This window comes from Oncorhynchus mykiss, chromosome 9 (assembly GCF_013265735.2).
Source record: "Oncorhynchus mykiss isolate Arlee chromosome 9, USDA_OmykA_1.1, whole genome shotgun sequence".
Taxonomy (NCBI): Eukaryota; Metazoa; Chordata; class Actinopteri; order Salmoniformes; family Salmonidae; genus Oncorhynchus; species Oncorhynchus mykiss.
The window spans coordinates 75,519,329-75,543,680 of record NC_048573.1 but is presented as its reverse complement, the minus strand read 5'-3'; the positions used below and the strand labels follow the sequence as shown (position 1 = coordinate 75,543,680).

Sequence of the window (24,352 nt, the reverse complement as noted above, 5' to 3'; positions counted from 1 at the left end):
ATAGAATGGGATTAACTGACCCTGTGTATAGTGTATCTTCTAACTCTCTCGTGTTCTTCCTATTTCTTCTTTCTTATATTCATATCTATTGTGTTTTTGTACTATCTTGTTATTTTTAGTGCTACTTTGATATTGAAAAGCATTCCACTCTACTTGTCCACGTGACATTAAAACTTGAATCTTGAAGGCTGTCTTCAGGCAATATCCATACCCTATTTAGTCTGTTCTTTAAATCGAAGGCCAGATATCGTCTTTCCAAGCATCCTGGTTTTTACTTGTGGTTTTGGAAACTCAGCAGATCCTGTCATTAATTAACGGCACATTGTAGAATACGAACTGCTGTTCCCTCGGTCAATTAAGGTAATTGCCACATTTCCTCAGATCCAATAACATGTACTGTAAATGGGAACATCTCTCTCTTGGGAATATTTCTCTCTTGGGAACATCTCTCTCTTGGGAACATCTGTGTAGATGGGAACATCTCTCTCTTGGGAACATCTCTCTCTTGGGAACATCTCTCTCTTGGGAACATCTCTCTCTTGGGAACATCTCTCTCTTGGGAACATCAGTGTAGATGGGAACATCTCTCTCTTGGGAACATCTCTCTCTTGGGAACATCTCTCTCTTGGGAACATCTCTCTCTTGGGAACATCAGCGTAGATGGGAACATCTCTCTCTTGGGAACATCAGCGTAGATGGGAACATCTCTCTCTTGGGAACATCTCTCTCTTGGGAACATCTCTCTCTTGGGAACATCTGCGTAGATGGGAACATCTCTCTCTTGGGAACATCAGCGTAGATGGGAACATCTCTCTCTTGGGAACATCTCTCTCTTGGGAACATCAGTGTAGATGGGAACATCTCTCTCTTGGGAACATCTCTCTCTTGGGAACATCTCTCTCTTGGGAACATCTCTCTCTTGGGAACATCAGCGTAGATGGGAACATCTCTCTCTTGGGAACATCTGCGTAGATGGGAACATCTCTCTCTTGGGAACATCTCTCTCTTGGGAACATCTCTCTCTTGGGAACATCTCTCTCTTGGGAACATCAGCGTAGATGGGAACATCTCTCTCTTGGGAACATCAGCGTAGATGGGAACATCTCTCTCTTGGGAACATCTGTGTAGATGGGAACATCTCTCTCTTGGGAACATCTCTCTCTTGGGAACATCTCTCTCTTGGGAACATCTCTCTCTTGGGAACATCTCTCTCTTGGGAATATCTCTCTCTTGGGAACATCTCTCTCTTGGGAACATCTCTCTCTTGGGAACATCTCTCTCTTGGGAACATCAGCGTAGATGGGAACATCTCTCTCTTGGGAACATCAGCGTAGATGGGAACATCTCTCTCTTGGGAACATCTGTGTAGATGGGAACATCTCTCTCTTGGGAACATCTGTGTAGATGGGAACATCTCTCTCTTGGGAACATCTCTCTCTTGGGAACATCTGTGTAGATGGGAACATCTCTCTCTTGGGAACATCTGTGTAGATGGGAACATCTCTCTCTTGGGAACATCTGTGTAGATGGGAACATCTCTCTCTTGGGAACATCAGCGTAGATGGGAACATCTCTCTCTTGGGAACATCTCTCTCTTGGGAACATCAGCGTAGATGGGAACATCTCTCTCTTGGGAACATCTCTCTCTTGGGAACATCAGCGTAGATGGGAACATCTCTCTCTTGGGAACATCTGCGTAGATGGGAACATCTCTCTCTTGGGAACATCTCTCTCTTGGGAACATCAGCGTAGATGGGAACATCTCTCTCTTGGGAACATCTCTCTCTTGGGAACATCTCTCTCTTGGGAACATCTGCGTAGATGGGAACATCTCTCTCTTGGGAACATCTGTGTAGATGGGAACATCTCTCTCTTGGGAACATCAGTGTAGATGGGAACATCTCTCTCTTGGGAACATCTCTCTCTTGGGAACATCAGTGTAGATGGGAACATCTGTGTAGATGGGAACATCTCTCTCTTTGGAACATCTGCGTAGATGGGAACATCTGTGTAGATGGGAACATCTCTCTCTTGGGAACATCAGTGTAGATGGGAACATCTGTGTAGATGGGAACATCTCTCTCTTGGGAACATCTGCGTAGATGGGAACATCTCTCTCTTGGGAACATCAGCGTAGATGGGAACAACTCTCTCTTGGGAACATCAGTGTAGATGGGAACATCTCTCTCTTGGGAACATCAGCGTAGATGGGAACATCTCTCTCTTGGGAACATCTGCGTAGATGGGAACATCTGTGTAGATGGGAACATCTCTCTCTTGGGAACATCAGTGTAGATGGGAACATCTCTCTCTTGGGAACATCAGCGTAGATGGGAACATCTCTCTCTTGGGAACATCAGCGTAGATGGGAACATCTCTCTCTTGGGAACATCAGCGTAGATGGGAACATCTCTCTCTTGGGAACATCAGCGTAGATGGGAACATCTCTCTCTTGGGAACATCTCTCTCTTGGGAACATCTGTGTAGATGGGAACATCTCTCTCTTGGGAACATCAGCGTAGATGGGAACATCTCTCTCTTGGGAACATCTGCGTAGATGGGAACATCTCTCTCTTGGGAACATCTCTCTCTTGGGAACATCAGTGTAGATGGGAACATCTCTCTCTTGGGAACATCTGCGTAGATGGGAACATCTCTCTCTTGGGAACATCAGCGTAGATGGGAACATCTCTCTCTTGGGAACATCTCTCTCTTGGGAACATCTCTCTCTTGGGAACATCTCTCTCTTGGGAACATCTCTCTCTTGGGAACATCTCTCTCTTGGGAACATCAGCGTAGATGGGAACATCTCTCTCTTGGGAACATCTGCGTAGATGGGAACATCTCTCTCTTGGGAACATCTCTCTCTTGGGAACATCTCTCTCTTGGGAACATCTGTGTAGATGGGAACATCTCTCTCTTGGGAACATCTCTCTCTTGGGAACATCAGCGTAGATGGGAACATCTCTCTCTTGGGAACATCTGCGTAGATGGGAACATCTCTCTCTTGGGAACATCTCTCTCTTGGGAACATCTCTCTCTTGGGAACATCTCTCTCTTGGGAACATCTGCGTAGATGGGAACATCTCTCTCTTGGGAACATCTGCGTAGATGGGAACATCTCTCTCTTGGGAACATCTGTGTAGATGGGAACATCTCTCTCTTGGGAACATCAGCGTAGATGGGAACATCTCTCTCTTGGGAACATCAGTGTAGATGGGAACATCTCTCTCTTGGGAACATCTGTGTAGATGGGAACATCTCTCTCTTGGGAACATCAGCGTAGATGGGAACATCTCTCTCTTGGGAACATCTGTGTAGATGGGAACATCTCTCTCTTGGGAACATCAGCGTAGATGGGAACATCTCTCTCTTGGGAACATCAGCGTAGATGGGAACATCTCTCTCTTGGGAACATCTGTGTAGATGGGAACATCTCTCTCTTGGGAACATCTGTGTAGATGGGAACATCTCTCTCTTGGGAACATCTCTCTCTTGGGAACATCTCTCTCTTGGGAACATCTCTCTCTTGGGAACATCTGTGTAGATGGGAACATCTCTCTCTTGGGAACATCTGTGTAGATGGGAACATCTCTCTCTTGGGAACATCTCTCTCTTGGGAATATCTCTCTCTTGGGAACATCTCTCTCTTGGGAATATTTCTCTCTTGGGAACATCTCTCTCTTGGGAACATCTGTGTAGATGGGAACATCTCTCTCTTGGGAACATCTCTCTCTTGGGAACATCTCTCTCTTGGGAACATCTCTCTCTTGGGAACATCAGCGTAGATGGGAACATCTCTCTCTTGGGAACATCTCTCTCTTGGGAACATCTGTGTAGATGGGAACATCTCTCTCTTGGGAACATCTGTGTAGATGGGAACATCTCTCTCTTGGGAACATCAGCGTAGATGGGAACATCTCTCTCTTGGGAACATCTCTCTCTTGGGAACATCTCTCTCTTGGGAACATCTCTCTCTTGGGAACATCTCTCTCTTGGGAACATCAGCGTAGATGGGAACATCTCTCTCTTGGGAACATCAGTGTAGATGGGAACATCTCTCTCTTGGGAACATCTCTCTCTTGGGAACATCTCTCTCTTGGGAACATCTCTCTCTTGGGAATATCTCTCTCTTGGGAACATCTCTCTCTTGGGAACATCTCTCTCTTGGGAACATCTCTCTCTTGGGAACATCTGCGTAGATGGGAACATCTCTCTCTTGGGAACATCTGTGTAGATGGGAACATCTCTCTCTTGGGAACATCTGTGTAGATGGGAACATCTCTCTCTTGGGAACATCTGTGTAGATGGGAACATCTCTCTCTTGGGAACATCTCTCTCTTGGGAACATCTCTCTCTTGGGAACATCTGTGTAGATGGGAACATCTCTCTCTTGGGAACATCTCTCTCTTGGGAACATCAGTGTAGATGGGAACATCTCTCTCTTGGGAACATCTCTCTCTTGGGAACATCAGTGTAGATGGGAACATCTCTCTCTTGGGAACATCTGTGTAGATGGGAACATCTCTCTCTTGGGAACATCTCTCTCTTGGGAACATCTCTCTCTTGGGAACATCTCTCTCTTGGGAACATCTGTGTAGATGGGAACATCTCTCTCTTGGGAACATCTCTCTCTTGGGAACATCAGTGTAGATGGGAACATCTCTCTCTTGGGAACATCTGTGTAGATGGGAACATCTCTCTCTTGGGAACATCTCTCTCTTGGGAACATCTCTCTCTTGGGAACATCTCTCTCTTGGGAACATCTGTGTAGATGGGAACATCTCTCTCTTGGGAACATCTCTCTCTTGGGAACATCTCTCTCTTGGGAACATCTCTCTCTTGGGAACATCTCTCTCTTGGGAACATCTCTCTCTTGGGAACATCTGTGTAGATGGGAACATCTCTCTCTTGGGAACATCTGTGTAGATGGGAACATCTCTCTCTTGGGAACATCTCTCTCTTGGGAACATCTGTGTAGATGGGAACATCTCTCTCTTGGGAACATCTGTGTAGATGGGAACATCTCTCTCTTGGGAACATCTCTCTCTTGGGAACATCTGTGTAGATGGGAACATCTCTCTCTTGGGAACAAGGGATAACATCCTAAAGGCTACCTACAGTACATCACCTCCCGTTCACCTCTCGTCTCCCGTCACCTTACCTTCACCTCCCGTCACCTTCCATCACCTCCCATCACATGTCGCATTTGCATATTAGTTCAGTATATCTTTATTTTCCTCTCATAATTTATTCTTGATTCGTTTCATCTTGCTCTTTCCCCTTCTTTCTTCTCAACTCTCCCTCTCTCTGTCTCTCTGTCTCTCTCTCTCTCTCCCTCTCTCTCTCTCTCTCTCTCTCTCTCTCTCTCTCTCTCTCTCTCTCTCTCTGTCTCTCCCTGTCTCTCTCCCTCTCTCTCTCCTCTCTCTCTCTCTCTCTTTCTCTCCGTCTCTCTCCCTCATCTCTCTCTTCCTCATCTCTCTCTTCCTCATCTCTCTCTCCTCTCTCTCTCTCCCTGTATTTCTCTCTCTCTCCCTCTCTCATCTCTGTCTCCATCCCTCTATCCATCTCCCTCTCTCTCTTTCCCTCTTTCATCTCTCTCCCTCGCTATCTCACCTCCTACCTCACAGATGTGTGTCATCTTAGTGTATGTTCTTTGTTCTTGTTCAATAGCCCGTGTGTCGTACACTTACATCCCCGTGGGCTGTTGTGACATCTCTCTCCGTGTGTCGTACAGTTACATCCCCCTGGGCTGTTGTGACATCTCTCTCCGTGTGTCGTACACTTACATCCCCGTGGGCTGTTGTGACATCTCTCTCCGTGTGTCGTACAGTTACATCCCCCTGGGCTGTTGTGACATCTCTCTCCGTGTGTCGTACAGTTACATCCCCCTGGGCTGTTGTGACATCTCTCTCTGTGTGTCGTACAGTTACATCCCCCTGGGCTGTTGTGACATCTCTCTCTGTGTGTCGTACAGTTACATCCCCCTGGGCTGTTGTGACATCTCTCTCCGTGTGTCGTACAGTTACATCCCCCTGGGCTGTTGTGACATCTCTCTCCGTGTGTCGTACAGTTACATCCCCCTGGGCTGTTGTGACATCTCTCTCCGTGTGTCGTACAGTTACATCCCCCTGGGCTGTTGTGACATCTCTCTCTGTGTGTCGTACAGTTACATCCCCCAGGGCTGTTGTGACTGTAACTGCTTGATGGCTTGTACTAACTTGTCAGTCAAAGGAACATGATTGGGAACAGAGATAGAGGCTTGGGGTTGGAGTAATTAAAACCTTATTTAAAACCTAGGATGTCCCATTGAGGTCAAAATACCTCTTTCACAAAGGACAATTTGGCTAAGAAGGTATCTTCAGTATTAAACCAGACGATTGGTGCTTCACTGAATATCCTGAATGTAATAGGAATGGACTCCAGCCCTTGGTAAGGAGACATTCTGTAAATGAGGACTAATATAATATATGCCATTTAGAAGATGTTTTTATCCAAAGCAACTTACCGAGCAACCGGCTGTATCACAACCGGGGCTGTGATTGGGAGTCCCATAGGGCGTCGTACGATTTGGCCCAGAGTCGTCCGGGTTACGGGTTTGGCCGGGGGTAGGCCGTCGTTGTAAATAAGAATTTGTTCTTAACTGACTTGCCTAGTTAAATAAAGCTGACATTTAAAAATATAATAATAATAATATAATAATAAAAATATACTGTATATACATCCCAAGCTAATCTGCATGCCTCCCTACCAAGCCTTACATAAGGCCTTTGACATTTCAAATAGCACACATCATGGCTTTGTGCTTCATCCACACACCCACACACACACACACACACACACACACACACACACACACATACACACACACACACACACACACACACACACACACACACACACACACATACACACACACACACCCACACACACATACACACACACACACACACACACACACACACACACACACACACACACACACACACACACACACACACACACATACACACCCACACACACATACACACCCACACACACGTACACACCCACACACACACATACACACACGAGGATGACTGAAAAGCCAGTGTGAGGAATATTATTCACATATTGCTAGCATTTACATAAGAGGTGAGCAGCATATAGCCTAAACTGAGAATATATGTAATATGTCCTAATCTGAGAATATATTCAATATGTCCTAAACTGAGAATATATGTAATATGTCCTAAACTGAGAATATATTCAATATGTCCTAATCTGAGAATATATTCAATATGTCCTAATCTGAGAATATATTTAATATGTCCTAATCTGAGAATATATTCAATATGTCCTAAACTGAGAATATATTCAATATGTCCTAATCTGAGAATATATTCAATATGTCCTAAACTGAGAATATATTCAATATGTCCTAAACTGAGAATATATTCAATATGTCCTAATCTGAGAATATATTCAATATGTCCTAATCTGAGAATATATTCAATATGTCCTAATCTGAGAATATATTCAATATGTCCTAAACTGAGAATATATTCAATATGTCCTAATCTGAGAATATATTCAATATGTCCTAAACTGAGAATATATTCAATATGTCCTAATCTGAGAATATATTTCTATAGCAGCAGGTATGTATATCTATAACCTATTTCTATAACAGCAGGTATGAATATCTATAACCTATTTCTATAACAGCAGGTATGAATATCTATAACCTATTTCTATAACAGCAGGTATGTATATCTATAACCTATTTCTATAACAGCAGGTATGAATATCTATAACCTATTTCTATAACAGCAGGTATGAATATCTATAACCTATTTCTATAACAGCAGTTATGTATATCTATAACAGCAGGTATGTATATCTATAACCTATTTCTATAACAGCAGGTATGAATATCTATAACCTATTTCTATAACAGCAGGTATGTATATCTATAACCTATTTCTATAACAGCAGTTATGTATATCTATAACAGCAGGTATGTATATCTATAACCTATTTCTATAACAGCAGGTATGAATATCTATAACCTATTTCTATAACAGCAGGTATGTATATCTATAACCTATTTCTATAGCAGCAGTTATGTATATCTATAACAGCAGTTATGTATATCTATAACCTATTTCTATAACAGCAGGTATGTATATCTATAACCTATTTCTATAGCAGTAGACACTTTAGCATAATGTTCCATAATTAAACTATTATTGTGTACTTAAGTCAACACGTTATCATCAAAGTGACGTATCAGTAATACGCAAACCGACAGGGACACATACTGCCCCTACTATGTCTACTACTAACATTCTACATGTTTCTAATGGAAGCAGGTTTAAAGCAGTACTTGAAGCAGTGGTCTTATATAAAGTCTGACGTATGTGTCACCACCTCCTCCTACTACAGAGGTGTAGCTTCCTCTGCAGTGTATGTAAATGAGACGAGCTCCAGTATAGCCTCCACTGCAGTACCCACCGAGACATTGGTATTCTCTTTTCTACTGGTCATTACTCCTCCAGGGGAGGGGGAGGGAGAGAGAGGGAGCGGGAGAGGGGGAGGGAGAGGGGGAGAGAGAGAGAGAGAGAGGGAGAGAGAGGGAGGAAGGAAGGGAGGGAGGGATGGAGGGAGGGCGAGAGAGAGAGAGAGAGAGAGGGGGAGAGAGAGAGGGGGAGAGAGAGGGAGGGAGAGGGATGAGAGAGGGAGAGAGAGGGAGGGGGAGAGAGAGAGAGGGAGAGGGATGAGAGAGGGAGAGAGAGGGAGGGAGGAAGGGAGGGAGAGAGAGAGGGAGAGAGAGAGAGAGAGAGAGAGAAAGAGAGAGCTGGCCCCTCCCCCTTGGCTCTAACTCTTAAGGTCTCTATTGATATCACTCTACCGATCGACGAGCGTGCGTGTTAATGGGCAGAGTCAGATCTTTTGGAGGATCGTCGTTGCGTTCCACCCAGAAGGAGCCAGAGCAGTTTACCAAGCAAGAGGGGCCTTGTGTAGTGGATATCCACTAGTGGGAGCCAGAGTAGCTTACCGAGCAAGAGGGGCCTTGTGTAGTGGATATCCACTAGGGGGAGCCAGAGCAGTTTACCAAGCCAGAGGGGCCTTGTGTTGTCGATATCCACTAGGGGGAGCCAGAGTAGCTTACCAAGCAAGAGGGGCCTTGTGTAGTGGATATCCACTAGGGGGAGCCAGAGTAGCTTACCAAGCCAGAGTGGCCTTGTGTTGTGGATATCCACTAGGGGGAGCCAGAGTAGCTTACCAAGCAAAAAGGGCCTTGTGTAGTGGATATCCACTAGGGGGAGCCAGATTAGTTTACCAAGCAAGAGAAGCCTTGTGTTGTGGAGATCCACTAGGAGGAGCCAGAGCCAGATTAGCCTACTTAAGCAAGGTGAGCCTTGTGTTGTGGATATCCACTAGGAGGAGCCAGAGTAGCTTACCAAGCAAGATGAGCCCAGGCAGTCTGACTGTAGCCTGTGACGAAAACATCTGTTTCCGGTGTTATATATTTTAACACTAGCTAGCTACATGTCTGTCTAGCCTGGTGTTATATGTGTTTTACACTAGCTAGCTACATGTCTGTCTAGCCTGGTGTTATATGTGTTTTACACTAGCTAGCTACATGTCTGTCTAGCCTGGTGTTATATGTGTTTTACACTAGCTAGCTACATGTCTGTCTAGCCTGGTGTTTTATGTTTTTAACACTAGCTAGCTACATGTCTGACTAGCCTGGTGTTATATGTGTTTTCCACTAGCTAGCTACATGTCTGGCTAGCCTGGTGTTTTATGTTTTTTACACTAGCTAGCTACATGTCTGACTAGTCTGGTGTTTTATGTGTTTTACACTAGCTAGCTACATGTCTGACTAGTCTGGTGTTATATGTGTTTTACACTAGCTAGCTACATGTCTGACTAGTCTGGTGTTATATGCTTTCTAGCACTCCTTTTTAAGGATGGATCTTGCCTCAGAAGCAGAAGCAAACGTCTCCCTATGAATTGGAAGAGCTTGAACTGCTCTTACTACTCAGTAGAAGAAATTAAAACAAAACAAGGGAGAAAATGACATGTTTGTCCGCAGAACACCATTGTTTTTTAAAACTTTTATTTAACTAGGCAAGACAGTTAAGAACACATTCTTATTTTACAATGACAACCTACCCTGGCCAAACCCGGGCCAATTGTGCGCCACCCTATGGGACTCTCGATCACGGTCGGTTGTGATTTAGCCTGGAATCTGGTGACGCCTCAAGCACTGAGATGCAGGGCCTTAGAGCGCCGCACCACTCGGGAGAATACATCCCAGCACTGAACACTACAAGAGAGGACGATGGAGAAAACATCCCAGCACTGAACACTACAAGAGAGGACGATGGAGAAAACATCCCAGCACTGAACACTACAAGAGAGGACGATGGAGGATACATCCCAGCACTGAACACTACAAGAGAGGACGATGGAGGATACATCCCAGCACTGAACACTACAAGAGAAGACGATGGAGAAAACATCCCAGCACTGAACACTACAAGAGAGGACGATGGAGGATACATCCCAGCACTGAACACTACAAGAGAAGACGATGGAGGAAACATCCCAGCACTGAACACTACAAGAGAGGACGATGGAGAAAACATCCCAGCACTGAACACTACAAGAGTGGACAATGGAGAAAACATCCCAGCACTGAACACTACAAGAGAGGACGATGGAGGATACATCCCATCACTAAACACTACAAGAGAGGACGATGGAGAAAACATCCCAGCACTGAACACTACAAGAGAGGACGATGGAGAAAACATCCCATCACTAAACACTACAAGAGAGGACGATGGAGGAAACATCCCAGCACTGAACACTACAAGAGAGGACGATGGAGAAAACATCCCAGCACTGAACACTACAAGAGAGGAAGATGGAGAAAACATCCCAGCACTGAACACTACAAGAGAGGACGATGGAAAATTACATCCCAGCACTGAACACTACAAGAGAGGACGATGGAGGTTACAGCACTGAACACTACAAGAGAGGACGATGGAGGATACATCCCAGCACTGAACACTACAAGAGAGGACGATGGAGGATACATCCCAGCACTGAACACTACAAGAGAGGACGATGGAGGATACATCCCAGCACTGAACACTACAAGAGAGGACGATGGAGAAAACATCCCAGCACTGAACACTACAAGAGAGGACGATGGAGAAAACATCCCAGCACTGAACACTACAAGAGAGGACGATGGAGAAAACATCCCAGCACTGAACACTACAAGAGAAGACGATGGAAAATTACATCCCAGCACTGAACACTACAAGAGAGGACGATGGAGGATACAGCACTGAACACTACAAGAGAGGACGATGGAGGATACATCCCAGCACTGAACACTACAAGAGAGGACGATGGAGGATACAGCACTGAACACTACAAGAGAGGACGATGGAGAAAACATCCCAGCACTGAACACTACAAGAGAGGACGATGGAGAAAACATCCCAGCACTGAACACTACAAGAGAGGACGATGGAGAAAACATCCCAGCACTGAACACTACAAGAGAGGACGATGGAGAAAACATCCCAGCACTGAACACTACAAGAGAGGACGATGGAGGATACATCCCAGCACTGAACACTACAAGAGAGGACGATGGAGGATACATCCCAGCACTGAACACTACAAGAGAAGACGATGGAGAAAACATCCCAGCACTGAACACTACAAGAGAGGACGATGGAGGATACATCCCAGCACTGAACACTACAAGAGAAGACGATGGAGGAAACATCCCAGCACTGAACACTACAAGAGAGGACGATGGAGAAAACATCCCAGCACTGAACACTACAAGAGTGGACAATGGAGAAAACATCCCAGCACTGAACACTACAAGAGAGGACGATGGAGGATACATCCCATCACTAAACACTACAAGAGAGGACGATGGAGAAAACATCCCAGCACTGAACACTACAAGAGAGGACGATGGAGAAAACATCCCATCACTAAACACTACAAGAGAGGACGATGGAGGAAACATCCCAGCACTGAACACTACAAGAGAGGACGATGGAGAAAACATCCCAGCACTGAACACTACAAGAGAGGAAGATGGAGAAAACATCCCAGCACTGAACACTACAAGAGAGGACGATGGAAAATTACATCCCAGCACTGAACACTACAAGAGAGGACGATGGAGGTTACAGCACTGAACACTACAAGAGAGGACGATGGAGGATACATCCCAGCACTGAACACTACAAGAGAGGACGATGGAGGATACATCCCAGCACTGAACACTACAAGAGAGGACGATGGAGGATACATCCCAGCACTGAACACTACAAGAGAGGACGATGGAGAAAACATCCCAGCACTGAACACTACAAGAGAGGACGATGGAGAAAACATCCCAGCACTGAACACTACAAGAGAGGACGATGGAGAAAACATCCCAGCACTGAACACTACAAGAGAAGACGATGGAAAATTACATCCCAGCACTGAACACTACAAGAGAGGACGATGGAGGATACAGCACTGAACACTACAAGAGAGGACGATGGAGGATACATCCCAGCACTGAACACTACAAGAGAGGACGATGGAGGATACAGCACTGAACACTACAAGAGAGGACGATGGAGAAAACATCCCAGCACTGAACACTACAAGAGAGGACGATGGAGAAAACATCCCAGCACTGAACACTACAAGAGAGGACGATGGAGAAAACATCCCAGCACTGAACACTACAAGAGAGGACGATGGAGAAAACATCCCAGCACTGAACACTACAAGAGAGGACGATGGAGGATACATCCCAGCACTGAACACTACAAGAGAGGACGATGGAGGATACAGCACTGAACACTACAAGAGAGGACGATGGAGAATACATCCCAGCACTGAACACTACAAGAGAGGACGATGGAGGATACAGCACTGAACACTACAAGAGAGGACGATGGAGAAAACATCCCAGCACTGAACACTACAAGAGAGGACGATGGAGAAAACATCCCAGCACTGAACACTACAAGAGAGGACGATGGAGGAAACATCCCAGCACTGAACACTACAAGAGAGGACGATGGAGAAAACATCCCAGCACTGAACACTACAAGAGAGGACGATGGAGGATACATCCCAGCACTGAACACTACAAGAGAGGACGATGGAGAAAACATCCCAGCACTGAACACTACAAGAGAGGACGATGGAGGATACATCCCAGCACTGAACACTACAAGAGAGGACGATGGAGGATACATCCCAGCACTGAACACTACAAGAGAGGACGATGGAGGATACATCCCAGCACTACAAGAGAGGACGATGGAGGATACATCTCAGCACTGAACACTACAAGAGAGGACGATGGAGAAAACATCCCAGCACTGAACACTACAAGAGAGGACGATGGAGAAAACATCCCAGCACTGAACACTACAAGAGAGGACGATGGAGGATACATCCCAGCACTGAACACTACAAGAGAGGACGATGGAGGATACATCCCAGCACTGAACACTACAAGAGAGGACGATGGAGGATACATCCCAGCACTACAAGAGAGGACGATGGAGGATACATCCCAGCACTGAACACTACAAGAGAGGACGATGGAGAAAACATACCAGCACTGAACACTACAAGAGAGGACGATGGAGAAAACATCCCAGCACTGAACACTACAAGAGAGGACGATGGAGAAAACATCCCAGCAAACCAAAATTGTTTCTGTGAAAGTTCCCAGAACATTCGTTAGGTTGTGCCAAATGTTCTCATAGCACAAAAACTGTTCAGTCGTGGTGATGATTATAGAATGTTTGTATAAAACATTTGCCTAATGTTGCAAGATCATATTGAACATATTTAATCTGGTTACCAGAATGTTTCATTAGGTTGTGGAAACACTCTGGTGAGAATATTGTTGGGACATGTCGCGTCTTTACTATCATTAAATGAAGACTTTTAGTTTTTATCAAAGATTCTCTGTAATTACTATTACGCGATTAAACTGATTAATCATGTAACTGTAATTAACTAGGAAGTCGGGGCACCAAGGAAAATATTCAGATTACAAAGTTATAATTTTCCTAATATAACTTTTCAGACATTTTCATATCTGATCAATAGTCTTCTGATTAATGAATTCTTCTTTACCTCATGTTAGTCTCATTCCAAACGTCGTAGATTGTTAGTTATCTGCACGAACCCAGTCTTCACTATGAGTCATCCATACATCAATTGTCTTAAAATCATTTATGTACTAACTAAGCAATTCACAGAAAGGCATAAACAAACAGTAATTAGTTACAAGGAAATGATAACGGAGTTCCCCTAGTGGGATAAACCGGCATCGCGGCTTGGGGAACAAAAGGGAAGTGGGGGTCGACTGAGATAAGACAACACACAGTTGATAATTATAACAATTGAAATGCTAATCCTTTGCACATGAACTCTCACTCATTCTGGAACAATTGCAATCAATATATATATTTATGCTCAGTGTGTCGTCGGGGACAGAAAAGTTTGTTTCTGTTGGAGAGTTTGTCCGCCCACTCTGTCGTGGTTAGAATGGATAGTTCAGAGTGACATTCGTTCATGTCATTATAGATAGATGTTTCAGCGGTTGTTGTTCTTCGTGTTCAATGATACCGAATTCCTAGCTGCAGACTAGTAATTAATATCAAAGACTTGTTCTTATTCTGTCTTTATCGATAGTCTAAGAGTATAACCACGTGGGATGGTTAAAAGATTCAGCAGTCTGGTCTCAAACCTTGGCCCTCTCGTTATTGAGGTAAGCTGTTCTGCAACCTTTGTCCTCTCGTAATTGAGAGCAACACGGTCTGTTGAGAAATTCTCACGGTGGGGGTTATATTCGGAATTTCAGAAAAAGGCCTGTCCCAGGATGCCCGACCATAACTGTGCTCATGGCGGTTCTCTGATTTAGTTAAACTCCAAAGGGAATTCATTGAACAGTCCAAAATCACATTACACAATTTCACAGTATCATCCTCACTCATTCATCTTATACAACAATTAGATGTAAAGCCTCATATCTGAGGCTATTATATAAACAGTGTTATGGTAATGTGGCCGTATTGTCTCACATGAGTTTCACAAAATTGTACCAAACGGACCAGTTCGTAGCTGGATTCTTCACCGATCTTTTATACTTTCTCCAGAACATAAATGTTGTTCGGACCTCAGGTTCTGTGAGGTTGAAGAAATTCCTTTGTTCTCTATGAAAATTCACTCTCTCTCTCTATACTGTATGGCCATGAGGAGATAATCTCCTCCAGGAATTTACGACCTCTCTCTGACCACAGCAGCCTGGGTGTAGGAGACAGGGAGAGGGGGATGGGGCTTGCTGTACCCAAAGAGGGCAACGTCATGACAGACATGACAAGTGATATGTTCCCAAAACACAAAATCTGTCCAATTGTGATGACATTCAGATAATAATATCAGGGTGCACAAAACATTCCTTTGATGTTGCAAAAATGTTGACAGAATTTCTTTAAAGCTTCCCAAAACATGTAATTAGGGTACATGACAAGAGACAGGTTCCCAAAACATGTAATTAGGGTACATGACAAGAGACAGGTTCCCAAAACATGTAATTAGGGTACATGACAAGAGACAGGTTCCCAAAACATGTAATTAGGGTACATGACGAGAGACAGGTTCCCAAAACATGTAATTAGGGTACATGAGAAGAGACAGGTTCCCAAAACATGTCATTAGGGTGTAGGTACATGAGAAGAGACAGGTTCCCAAAACATGTCATTAGGGTGAAGGTACATGAGAAGAGACATGTTCCCAAAACATGTCATTAGGTTGTAGGTACATGAGAAGAGACAGGTTCCCAAGACACCAAATACGCTCAGTTGTTTTGACATTCATACAATGTTTAAGTTAGTTTGCACAGGACATTCACATTCACTTAATGTTTTAAGAACGAAATAAATATTTATGACGTTCATAGCATATTAGTTTTCCATAAGATGTATTTTTACTGCTTGCATGAGTTCCTTAATGATGGAATAGAGTTCCATGTAGTCATGGCTCTATGTAGTACTGTGGAATAGAGTTCCATGTAGTCATGGCTCTATGTAGTACTGTGCGCCTCCCATAGTCTGTTCTGGACTTGGGGACTGTGAAGAGACCTCTGGTGGCATGTCTTGTGGGGTATGGATGGGTGTCTGAGCTGTGTGTTAGTAGTTTAAACAGACCTCTGGTGGCATGTCTTGTGGGGTATGCATGGGTGTCTGAGCTGTTTGTTAGTAGTTTAAACAGACCTCTGGTGGCATGTCTTGTGGGGTATGCATGGGTGTCTGAGCTGTGTGTTAGTAGTTTAAACAGACCTCTGGTAGCATGTCTTGTGGGGTATGGATGGATATCTGAGCTGTGTGTTAGTAGTTTAAACAGACCTCTGGTGGCATGTCTTGTGGGGTATGCATGGGTGTCTGAGCTGTGTGTTAGTAGTTTAAACAGACCTCTGGTGGCATGTCTTGTGGGGTATGGATGGGTGTCTGAGCTGTGTGTTAGTAGTTTAAACAGACCTCTGGTGGCATGTCTTGTGGGGTATGCATGGGTGTCTGAGCTGTGTGTTAGTAGTTTAAACAGACCTCTGGTGGCATGTCTTGTGGGGTATGTATGGGTGTCTGAGCTGTGTGTTAGTAGTTTAAACAGACCTCTGGTGGCATGTCTTGTGGGGTATGTATGGGTGTCTGAGCTGTGTGCTAGTAGTTTAAACAGACAGCTCGATGCATCCAACATGTCAATACCTCTCACAAATACAAGTAGTGATGAAGTCAATCTCTCCTCCACTTTGAGCCAGGAGAGGTTGACATGCATATATATTAGGTGCGACAAAACTAGGGACAGTAGGACCTGCCTTGTTGAGAGTGCTGTTAAGAAGGTAGAAACTAGGGCCAGTAGGACCTGCCTTGTTGAGAGTGTTGTTAAGAAGGTATAATCTAGGGACAGTAGGACCTGCCTTGTTGAGAGTGTTGTTAAGAAGGTAGAAACTAGGGCCAGTAGGACCTGCCTTGTTGAGAGTGTTGTTAAGAAGGTAGAAACTAGGGACAGTAGGACCTGCCTTGTTGAGAGTGCTGTTAAGAATGCAGAGCAACACTTTATTATGGACAGAGTTCACCCCCATCGTAGCTGTGCCTTGCATGAAAACCCCTGTTTTTCTGGATTACTGTCTCACTCTCTGTGGCCGATGCGAGCAAAACATTTAAACAGGTTAACAATCACAAGGCAGATTACCACGGCACGTTCTCAAAGCACGACCAGCTGGCAAGGGTCTTGTCCCGGTCTGTAATCCCAACATGTTTCAAGCTGACCACCATGGTCCCTGTTCCCCAGAGCTCCAAGGTAACCTGCCTGAACAATTATTGCCCTGTAGCACTCACATCTGTAATTATGAAGTGCTTTGAAAGGCTGGTCATGGCTCACATCAACACCATCATCCCAGACACCCTGGACCCACTCCGATTCACATACCGCCCCAACAGATCCACAGATGAGGCAATCTCAATTGCACCCCACACTGCCCTCTCCCACCTGGACAAGAGGGGAAATAACTATGTGAGAATGCTGTACATAATCTATAGCTCAGAGTTCAACACCATAGTCCTCTCCAAGCCCATCACCAAGCTAGAGACCCTTGGACTGAACCCCTCCCTCTGCAAATGGATACTGGACTTCTTGACGGGCCAACCCCTAGGTGGTGAGGGTAGGCAGCAACACCTCCGCCATGCTGACTCTCAACACAGGGACCCCTCAGGGGTGTGTGCTTAGTCCCCTTCTGTACTCCTTGTTCACCCATGGCTGCGTGATCACACACGACTCCAACACTGCTATTCAGGTACTCTATATCAGGTGGTTTTAGAGGAAGTCCTAAATAATTGCTAAAGACTCCAGCCACCCAAGCCATAGACTGTTCACCCTAATACCATCCAGCAAACGGTACCGGAGCATCAGCTCTCAGACCAATAGGCTCCGAGACAGCTTCTACCCCTAAGAAAATGAATGGTATTCAAACTATCTGCACTGAATCTATCTTGCACTGACCCTATGCACACTCACTAGACCAGGCCTGGGCAAAGGCCGGCCCATAAAGAATTTGATAGGAAAGTTTTGAAAAGCGTATTTGTTATTCAAATTAAAAGCCCAATGAATACTCGCCTTTGTGTAAAGATTTAACTCCCACCGCTTGTGGGACATTTATTTTGAAGGCATGTATAAATAACAACTGCACGAGGAAAGACAGCGGCTGACAGGCTGAAACACACGTCACAGTTGCAAATAGTCGTTAGTTACAAATTGCACAAAAAAAAATTTTTTCAAAGTGTTCAAAGGGAAGGTAAGAAGACAATGAATGTAGGGTGTTCCAGAAAGAGTGGACATCGAAATGTTTCTTCATTGAGGTATCAGGGAAAGCTGTGTGCTTAGTGTACAAAGAGAGCATCGCTGTCTTGAAAGACTACAACTTGTCCCGGCGCTTCCAGACGATGAAATACAGGAATATATATGCATTGAAAGAGTTGCTTTCTCAGTTGCAAAATCAGCAAGGACTTTTCACAAAACTGCATTCGGCAAACGACGGAATTGCGAGAGCCAGCTATGTACTGTCCCACAAAATTGCTAAACATAGCAAGCCATTCGCTGAAGGCGAATTCGCAAAATAATGTTTAATTGATTCTGCAGCAATACCGGGACAAGAAATAACTGTTTGAAAATGTTTCCCTGACAAGATGAACAGTGACACAGCATGTTGAGGACATCACAGAGAATATGGAGCAACAGTTGAAAGACTGGGAAGGATTTCACCTATTTCTCCTTGGCCCTGGTGCAGTGATGCACGTGATATTCTTTACGAAATGACAGAGAGCTTCCTTCTGTGCCGTCAATGAAGAGCACAGGGAAGGATTTATTGGAGGAGGTTAATAAGTGTGTGGCAAAGCTGGGACTGAGTTTTGAAAAGTTATCCAGTGTGACCACTGATGGGGGTGCCCAAACTTGACAGGAAAAAGCATTGGCCTTTTGAAAAGGATACAAGATCAAGTAGCTGAGCTGAACCCAGATCAGAAAATTATTTTCCTGCATTGCATTATTCATCAGGAGCTGTTCTGTAAATGTATTCTGAAAATGAGCCATGTTGTGGAAAAAATCACTAGTGGTAAACTTCATAAGAGCAAAATCTTTTAAACCACAGGCAGTTTGTCTCACTGTTGGAAGAGACAGAGTCTGGTCATGCAGATCTCCCCTACCACACAACATGAGATGGCCGAGTTTGGGGAAGGTGCTTAATTCTTGATGTAACGGTTTTCCTCCTCTTCTGAGGAGGAGTAGGAAGGATCGGACCAATATGCAGCGTGGTACGTGTCCATGTTAATATTTATTGAAACTGAACACAAAACAAAATAACAAGAGAACGAACGAAAACGAAACAGTTCTGTCTGGTGCAGACACAGACAGAGACAGAAAACAACTACCCACAAATCATACTGGGAAAAACAGGCTGCCTAAGTATGGTTCTCAATCAGAGACAACGATAAACAGCTGCCTCTGATTGGGAACCATACCAGGCCAAACACAGAAATACAAAAACATAGAACAAACACATAGAATGCCCACCCCAACTCACGCCCTGACCAAACTAAAATAGAGACATAAAAAAGGAACTAAGGTCAAATTCAAATTAAATTACTACAAATATTACATTTTCATCAAATCACAAGTGCAATATAGCAAAACACAGCTTAGCTTGTTGTTAATCCACCTGGCGTATCAGATTTCAAAAAAGCGTTTTGGCGAAAGCATAACAAGCGTTTATGTAAGGACATTAGTCTCTCAGCAAACAAAACATTACAAACAGCTAGCCGCAAAGTAGATTGGTCACGAAAGTCAGAAAAGCAATAAAATGAATCGCTTACCTTTGATGATCTTCAGATGTTTGCACTCACAAGACTCCCAGTTACACAATAAATGTTTATTTTGTTCCATAAAGATTATTTTTATATCCAAAATACCTCCATTTGGTTGGCGCGTTATGTTCAGAAATCCACAGGCTCAAGCGGTCACGACGGGGCAGAAAAAAATTCCAAATAGTATCCGTAAAGTTCGTAGAAACATGTCAAACGTTTTTTATAATCAATCCTCAGGTTGTTTTTACAATAAATAATCGATAACATTTCAACTGGCCCTTAGCTTTTTCAATAGGAGTGAGAGAGAAAATGTCTGCTCCACTCTGTTGGCTCAGGCAAAACGCTGCTGGCACCCAGCCAGCCAATGACGCGATGTGATCTTTCTCGCTAATTTTTCAGAATAAAAGCCTGAAACTATGTCTACTATGACTGTTCAGACCATGTGGAAGCTTGTTGATATCCCTTTAAATGGAGGGAAGGCATGCAATGGAACATGGAGCTTTCAAAATAAGAGGCACTTCCTAGTTGGATTTTCCTCAGGTTTTCGCCTGCAATATCAGTTCTGTTATACACACAGACAATATTTTGACAGTTTTGGAAACTTTAGAGTGTTTTCTTCCTGTATATAGCTCCACATTGGTCTGGTACTTCCTGTATATATCTCCACATTGGTCTGGTACTTCCTGTATATAGCTCCACATTGGTCTGGTACTTCCTGTATATAGCTGCACATTGGTCTGGTACTTCCTGTATATTGCTCCACATTGGTCTGGTACTTCCTGTATATATCTCCACATTGGTCTGGTACTTCCTGTATATATCGCCACATTGGTCTGGTACTTCCTGTATATAGCTGCACATTGGTCTGGTACTTCCTGTATATTGCTCCACATTGGTCTGGTACTTCCTGTATATTGCTCCACATTGGTCTGGTACTTCCTGTATATTGCTCCACATTGGTCTGGTACTTCCTGTATATTGCTCCACATTGGTCTGGTACTTCCTGTATATAGCTGCACATTGGTCTGGTACTTCCTGTATATATCTCCACATTGGTCTGGTACTTCCTGTATATTGCTCCACATTGGTCTGGTACTTCCTGTATATAGCTCCACATTGGTCTGGTACTTCCTGTATATAGCTGCACATTGGTCTGGTACTTCCTGTATATAGCTCCACATTGGTCTGGTACTTCCTGTATATTGCTCCACATTGGTCTGGTACTTCCTGTATATAGCTCCACATTGGTCTGGTACTTCCTGTATATAGCTGCACATTGGTCTGGTACTTCCTGTATATAGCTGCACATTGGTCTGGTACTTCCTGTATATTGCTCCACATTGGTCTGGTACTTCCTGTATATAGCTCCACATTGGTCTGGTACTTCCTGTATATAGCTGCACATTGGTCTGGTACTTCCTGTATATTGCTCCACATTGGTCTGGTACTTCCTGTATATATCTCCACATTGGTCTGGTACTTCCTGTATATATCTCCACATTGGTCTGGTACTTCCTGTATATAGCTGCACATTGGTCTGGTACTTCCTGTATATTGCTCCACATTGGTCTGGTACTTCCTGTATATAGCTCCACATTGGTCTGGTACTTCCTGTATGTAGCTCCACATTGGTCTGGTACTTCCTGTATATAGCTGCACATTGGTCTGGTACTTCCTGTATATTGCTCCATTCTTGTGTATTTTATTTCTCGATCATGTAATGTTAAAGTCTACAGCAGTTGTTTTCGGTGTCAAATAACATTTGATTCAATTTATATCAGTATAAACTCTCTGTTTTTACTGTTAACTACTACAATACTAGTGTACAATACTAGTCTACACTAGTACAATATTAGTCTATACAACTAGTCTACAATACTGTATACACTGCTAGTCTAGTCTATGGCTGGCTGGTTACTGTTTCTAACACAACTAGTCTACAATACTAGTCTACACTACTACAATATTAGTCTATACAACTAGTATACAATACTGTATACACTGCTAGTCTAGTCTATGGCTGGCTGGTTACTGTTTCTAACACAACTAGTCTACAATACTAGTCTACACTACTGTATACTAGTCTACACTACTAGTCTACACTACTAGTCTACACTACTGTATACTAGTCTAGTCTACTAGTCTAATCTATGGCTGACTGGTTACTGTTTCTAACACTACTATTCTAGTCTACTAGTCTAGTCTACACTACTAGTCTAGTCTACTAGTCTAGTCTACACTACTAGTCTAGTCTATAATACTGTCTACTAGTCTAGTCTATGGCTGGCTGGTTACTGTTTCTAACACTACTAGTCCAGTCTAGTATACAATACTGTCTACTAGTCTAGTCTATAGTGCTGTCTGCCAGTCTAGTCTACAATACTGTCTACTAGTCTAGTCTACACTACTAGTCTACACTTCTAGTCTACAATACTGTCTGCCAGTCTAGTCTACAATACTGTCTACTAGTCTAGTCTACACTTCTAGTCTACAATATTGTCTACTAGTCTAGTCTACACTGCTAGTCTACAATACTGTCTACTAGTCTAGTCTACACTGCTAGTCTACAATACTGTCTACTAGTCTAGTCTACACTGCTAGTCAACAATACTGTCTACTAGTCTAGTCTACACTGCTAGTCTACAATACTGTCTACTAGTCTAGTCTACACTTCTAGTCTACAATATTGTCTACTAGTCTAGTCTACACTGCTAGTCTACAATACTGTCTACTAGTCTAGTCTACACTGCTAGTCTACAATACTGTCTACTAGTCTAGTCTACACTGCTAGTCAACAATACTGTCTACTAGTCTAGTCTACACTGCTAGTCAACAATACTGTCTACTAGTCTAGTCTACACTGCTAGTCTACAATACTGTCTACTAGTCTAGTCTACACTGCTAGTCAACAATACTGTCTACTAGTCTATGGTTGGCTGGTTACTGTGTGCCTTTCTGGATGTTGTTCTTTTCTCCTTCTATCTTGACTTGATTTTTTCTCTCTATCTCCTTCCTTCCTTCCTCTCTCTCTCTCCTCTCGCTCTCTCTCTCTCTCTCTGTCTCTCCTCTCTCACTCTCTCTCCTCTCGCTCTCTCTTCCTCTCTCTCTCTCCTCTCGCTCTCTCTCTCTCTGTCTCTCTGTCTCTGTCTCTCCCTCCCCCTCCCCTGTCTCTCTCTCTCTCCCTTTCTCCCTCTCCCTCCTCTCACTCTCTCTTTCTCCCTCTCTCTCTCTCTCTCCCTCTCCCTCTCCCTCCCCTGTCTCTCTCTCTCTCCATTTCTCCCTCTCCCTCCCCCTGTCTCTCTCTCTCTGTCTCTCCCTGTCCCTCCCCCTGTGTCTCTCTCTCTCTCTCTCTCTGTCAGGTCAACACCTTATTCCACCTGTTGCGCTTCTTCTTCTCGTTCCAATCCTCCTACCACCAGCACCACCACCACCACCGTCACTACTACTACTCCTGTTCCTAGTTCTACCTCCTCCCTCCACAGCAGTCTGACAGCTAACAGTCAGTCCAGCTCCACCCTCCACCAGTACTGTTGCCCTGCCCGGCTGCTCCTGCCCAAGCCGCCTTGCGCCCTCCCCCCATCCAGGCACTCCGACCAGGCAAGGTAAGGGCCTGAGTATACCCACTATAAAGTAGGCCCACAATCGTCCACTATTCTCCTCCAATCCCCATCCTCCCTCTAAGGTTACACAATTCGGGAAACATGCCCCAAAGTTTCCGCGTTTTCAGATATCCTTGTTTGGAGGATTCCCAGTTGGAAGATTCCCTTCTGAATCACGGAACTCCTCCAACCAGGATTTCAGAAGAAACGGTGCAACTCCTTAGTATCAGTCCCTCACTAGAATCACAGTCTTCCACTCCCCCATCCTCCTCCTGTCCCGTCCCACACCACCCACCCACCCTCTCTCTCTGTCCATCACCCTGTTGACTCCCAGAGTCGACACCACCCAACCTCTCCCTCTCTCCATCACCCTGATGATTCCCAGAGCCCACACCACCCTACCTCTCCCTCTGTCCATCACCCTGATGACACCCAGAGCCCACACCACCCTACCTCTCCCTCTGTCCATCACCCTGATGACTCCCAGAGCCCACACCACCCTTCCTCTCCCTCTCTCCATCACCTTGATGACTCTGAGAGCCCACACCACCCTACCTCTCCCTCTCTCCATCACCCTGATGACTCCCAGAGCCCACACCACCCAACCTCTCCCTCTGTCCATCACCTTGATGGCTCCCAGAGCCCACACCACCCTACCTCTCCCTCTGTCCATCACCTTGATGACTCCCAGAGCCCACACCACCCTACCTCTCCCTCTCTCCATCACCCTGATGACTCCCAGAGCCCACACCACCCAACCTCTCCCTCTGTCCATCACCTTGATGG

The 24,352-nt window shown here is 44.6% G+C and overlaps 1 protein-coding gene across 9 annotated transcripts in view; it reads left to right on the top strand.

Annotated features, from left to right (window-relative positions):
- LOC110531287 (putative uncharacterized protein DDB_G0290521) overlaps nucleotides 1-24,352 on the top strand; it is a 117,925-nt gene that overhangs the window by 81,451 nt on the left and 12,122 nt on the right. For all 9 annotated transcript variants that reach the window (XM_036989051.1, XM_036989045.1, XM_036989048.1 and 6 more), the window contains one exon: nucleotides 23,327-23,569. In XM_036989051.1, coding sequence (XP_036844946.1) covers nucleotides 23,327-23,569 — 243 coding nt within the window. The remainder of the gene's footprint in view (nucleotides 1-23,326; nucleotides 23,570-24,352) is intronic.